Below are 5119 nucleotides of genomic sequence, written 5' to 3'. Positions count from 1 at the left end.
TCAGAGGAAACATAACAAATTGGAGGTTAAGAACTGCATAATGAGGGCGAAGGGTAATGTGCCATATATGTGGGAGGGAAATTTCCATCTTTCTCTAATTTAGGCTTTTGAGGGATAAAGAACCTTGGGTAGATCTGTTCACCTTCCCACAGAGAAAGGTACATTTTTAATAGAAATTAAATCAATGTAGAGATTTTCCTAAAGATAAGAGTGAAATATAAACAAATCAGGGAGGCTGGTATAGTTTAAGAGAGTCCTAAGGAAGTCAAAGTTTTTACTGTGGCTTCTGCAATAAAACAGATTTGTCAGTAGAAAGGCTTCCCTGGTGGCTCAGACCATAAAGAATCTCCCTGCAATGTGGGAGACCCGGGTTCAATCCCTGGTTTGGGAAGATCCCCTGGAGGAGGGCATGGCAACTTACTCCAATATTCTTGTCTGGAGAATCCTTGTGGACAAAGGAGGCTGGCAGGCTACAGTCCACAGGGTTGCAAAGAGTCAGACATGACTGAACGATTAAGCACACACACAACCCTGTCAGGTAGAAGGATCAACATGACACCTTGTGTTTCACTCTCTTTTGTTCATCACCTTTTCTGTGTGATTTTCTTTCAGCTCGTCTCTTTTAGCTCCCAGCTCAACATACTCTCTTTATTACTGTTTGGAGATATTTAACCATTCTAAAACTGGCTAAACTTGTTTGAAAATTTAAAGTAAGTGCAGTAGTTAGTAGAAGGTAATGCTGTTTTATCAGTGCACTTTTGTCTCTAGATTATTACAACTCATTTTTGTGTTAGATACCTTTGAGAACCTGACTTCTGGGGAAAGTCAACATATGGTCATACAGAGAGACATATAGAAAAATACCCATCGATGTTAGAAGGATAGGAAGAATATCAAGGCTGTCCTTACATTCTTGAAGGGCCAAGGATTCATGCAAAAATTGTAGAAAAATCACAATGATCATCTTAGGCATGCCAAAGTCCTAAAATCTTACATGGCCAAGTGGTGCTGTTCTGAGTACAACATGTTCTACTCCAGGTTGTTGAGCTGATTAAATTATTTAAAATTTATCTCATTTTGTTTTTTCAAACATATAAATTGTGAGCACATTTACCTGTTCACCATACCATACATACTATACAGATGGCTACAGTAAATTAATAATGTGAATGCATTTTTAGAATAGTACTTAAAAAAATCAGATGATTATTCCAAAAAGTAACTAAGAAGGTTCAGCTTAAAAATACTTATTAAGCATGTACATTGTACAAGGCATTGGGTTTCAATCTGGGGAGAGCAAAATCCTGAAGACTTCAAAAATTCTCCTTCTGTGAAAGAAGCTAAAGGAAGCTCACACAGTTTTGATTTTAAGCATAGTATGTGATAGCATAAGAAAAGCTATAAAAGAAGCTGTTAAAGAACTGGAGAATTTCCTTCATCCCAAAGAAATAGCTGATGGCTCTCATAGGAGATTTTTTTTTTTTTAATTAAAGGATAATTGCTTTACAGAATTGTGCCATTTTCTGTCAAACCTCAACATGAATCAGCCATAGATATTCTTAGCAGTTGGGTCCTGAGTTTCAAGACAGAGTAACTAGAAATAAAATTACAGTTAAGGAAGGAAGGAGACTACTGAATACACTATTGATTGAATATTTGATAAAAATTCACAACTATTTGCAAGTTAATGATTAATCATGTGTATTTATGGGCTTCCCTGGTGGCTCAGACGGTAAGGAATCTGCCTGCAAGACAGGGGACCTGGGTTTGATTATTAGGTTGGAAAGATCCTCTAGAGAAGGGTATGGCAACACACTCCAGTATTCTTGGCTGGAAAATTCCATGGACAGAGGTGTCAGTCCATGGACTTGCAAAAAGTCAGACATGACTGAGTGACTTACACACACACATGTATTTATAATGTTAAAAAGCACATGTATTAATGATTCTTAATTTATCTTACAAGTGTATGTCCTAATGTATAAATAAGGTCATTCTAGAAATGGACAATTTAAAGAGATTGATAATATACAATACAAAAGCTGTATACTCAAAAGAATGGCCACAAATCACAGGCCATATTTTCAAGTACAACTACTTCATGATGGATCACTCATTCAAATGCATATGGAAAGGAAGAGTTTATTGCACTGACTGAAATACCAAGACTTAGTTCCCTGATTATTTAAGATCTTTGCCAATGATTACATGGCTTAAAGAGATTATTTTCTAAAAATGAGAAATATTAAATAACTTTGACACTTTCCCAGCAGGAGTTTTTGATTTGCTGGAAGATAATACATGATTCAACTTCTTTGAGGGGACAAAAATTTATTGAGGGGGAGAAAAATAACAAATAAGAATCATTGTCTGTTTGGTTTATCATTTTGTGCTTTGGTGGCTCACAGCTTTCAAGATGATGCACTGAAGATATGGGTGGAACTGAGGATGGATACAGTGGGGTGAGTTTTCCAAATTATATTTAAATTTGTCACATTCAGTTTATATTTTTACTTGCAAATGGTGTTCTTTTCAACATCATATTGACAATGAAAACCTAGAGGAAAGATTTTGTTCTATGAAGTGAAATCAGTGATAATATTTTTTCCACACATGAAAAAATACTAACTCTTCATTGAAGGAAATGATATTTCAAAGTTGAGTAATCATTGATTTTGCAAAGACAGAAAACAGTTTGAATATAGGCAGTTACTGACTATCCACTGTTCCTCTTGACTAACATTATATGTTCCTCTATCTTCTGAATATTTGTTTTATTACAGTAATGTGGAGATTCTGGGTACCCAGATAAAACAAATACTACTGGGGATTACAACCATGATTAGGCCCGAAAAGAACTATCTGCTGACATCTCTTCAAAGGACCTCTGATCTAAAATGCTTAAGCATAGCATTTGAAGTTTAAACATGTAAACTATTGAGTGAATACCCCTAGTAATTTACATGTAAACTCTGGAACTTTGCATTGTTTGAAGGGTGTTTTCAGAAATGGGAAAAAGGAAAATTGGAAATGGAAATATTTGCGATATTATCAACCACTGAAGAACGTTCACTTCTCTCCATTAGTGTATGTCAAGTAGTAAATATCATAAAGTTGTTTCAAAGTAATGACATTATATTTAAATATTATAAGTGCCTTATCTTCCTCTTTGAAGGTGTCACATATGGAATGGAATGCACAATGGAGTGGATCATATTATAAACTAATAAAAATAAACATTTCTATAAGCAAATATAACAAACAGTGATATATATATATATATATATATATATATATATGGAGACATTTTTAGGGGGTGAAACCAGGCTGTGATTTTTACATTTATATTATGAACTTCCAAAGGCAGTAAAATATATCCAAAATGCCAACTGATACACTATTGAAACATACTCCCCCCCCCCCTGATTAAATGAACATGAAAAGTAATTAAGTTAATATAATGGAGCTGTATTTCTTAATATTCATTAGGCAAAATTAATGAGAATCACATAAAATGCAAAAATGGTTGTATTTGAAGAGTGCTATAGAAAAGTTTACTTTTCACAATCTTACAATGGACTCATAATGACCCCATGAAGTTGTCATTACAAATTAAGTGTTGAGGTGCCTTGTTAAGAAACTACAACTGAAATGCCCATGATGAAAAATATTTATCTTATCTTACTTAAAATATTCCTAAAAATCATACATCATACCATGAATTAATTCTTTTTTATTTTTTGCCAATAAAGTATTTAAAACTCACTCCTTCTTTGCATTTACAAAATCATGCAGCTGAATAATAATGTGGCTGAGTTTATTCTGCTTGGGTTGACACAAGATCCTGTTAGGAATAAAATAGTGTTTGCCACTTTCTTGATTTTCTATTTGGGGACCTTGTTGGGGAACTTTCTGATCATTACTACCATCAAGACCAGCAGGGCACTTGGGAGTCCCATGTATTTCTTACTTTTCCATTTATCTTTATCTGATGCCTGCTTCTCTACATGCATAGCTCCTAGGATGATTGCTGACTCCCTTTTGAAGAAGGTCACTATCTCTCTCAATGAGTACATAGTCCAAGTCTTTTCATTCCGTTTCTTTGGCTGCCTGGAGATCTTCATCCTTGTCCTCATGGCTGTTGATTGCTATGTGGCCATCTGTAAGCCCCTGCATTACACGACCCTCATGATTCATCAAGTCTGTAGTGTGTTGGTGGCTGTGGCCTGGGTGGGGTCCACTGTGCATTCTTTAGCTCAGATTTTTCTGGCCCTGAGTTTAGCTTTTTGTGGTCCCAATGTGATTGACCATTATTTATGTGACTTGCAGCCTTTGTTACAACTTGCCTGTCCAGACACCTATGTGACCAACCTACTTTTGGTGTCCAGCAGTGGAACCATCTCTACAGTGAGTTTTGTCATTCTGATGCTCTCCTATGCTATCATCTTACATTCTCTGAGAAACCACAGTGCTGAAGGGAGGAAAAAAGCTCTGTCGACCTGCATCTCCCACATCATCGTGGTCATCTTGTTCTTTGGCCCTTGCATATTTATATACACTCACCCTGTCACCACCTTCTCCATGGATAAGATGATAGCTATGTTTTATACACTTGAAACACCTTTGATCAACCCTCTGATTTACACCCTGAGGAATGCAGAAGTGAAAAATACCATGTTGAAATTATGGAGCAAGAAGTTGGTCTCAATGACAAAAGATGAAGGGAAGTTTCAAAGTTTTCTTCATAGTTTGGATTGATCTAAAAGAAGCTCATAGACAATAATATCTTTTTATTGTGGAGTTATTATAATCTTAACTCAGAGGGTGAAGATTATTTCCTTTAGTAAAACGGGCAATGTGACCACACATGCTAGTTAGTATTGAGTCAAATATTTGTAGAACCAGCAGCATCAGGTACACACAGTCATGTAAGATCATGGTCTTAGTTATTCACTACTGTCTCTGCCTCTCTTGTCTGTCTAATATCGCTGTGGTTTTGATCTACTGTTTTCCTCCCTTGTGGTGATTTCTGGATTTCTCTGTTTAACATTACACTATATGCTTTTATCTACAGCCTGACATAGTTTTGTCTCAAAGAGTTTATTTCTTAGATACTGTG

At 35.7% G+C, this 5119-nt stretch overlaps 1 protein-coding gene across 1 annotated transcript; it reads left to right on the top strand.

Annotated features, from left to right (window-relative positions):
• The first annotated feature begins 3789 nt into the window (after nt 1-3789).
• LOC133043180 (olfactory receptor 4C11-like) lies at nt 3790-4758 on the top strand. Its single transcript, XM_061124010.1, has one exon. The coding sequence runs from the start codon at nt 3790-3792 to the stop codon at nt 4756-4758; it is 969 nt and encodes a 322-aa protein (XP_060979993.1).
• The last annotated feature ends 361 nt before the right edge of the window (nt 4759-5119 follow it).

The sequence above is a fragment of the Dama dama genome, chromosome 22, assembly GCF_033118175.1.
Source record: "Dama dama isolate Ldn47 chromosome 22, ASM3311817v1, whole genome shotgun sequence".
Lineage (NCBI taxonomy): Eukaryota > Metazoa > Chordata > Mammalia > Artiodactyla > Cervidae > Dama > Dama dama.
The sequence above is the reverse complement of the archived record's forward strand: the minus strand, read 5'-3'. Positions and strand labels throughout refer to the sequence as shown.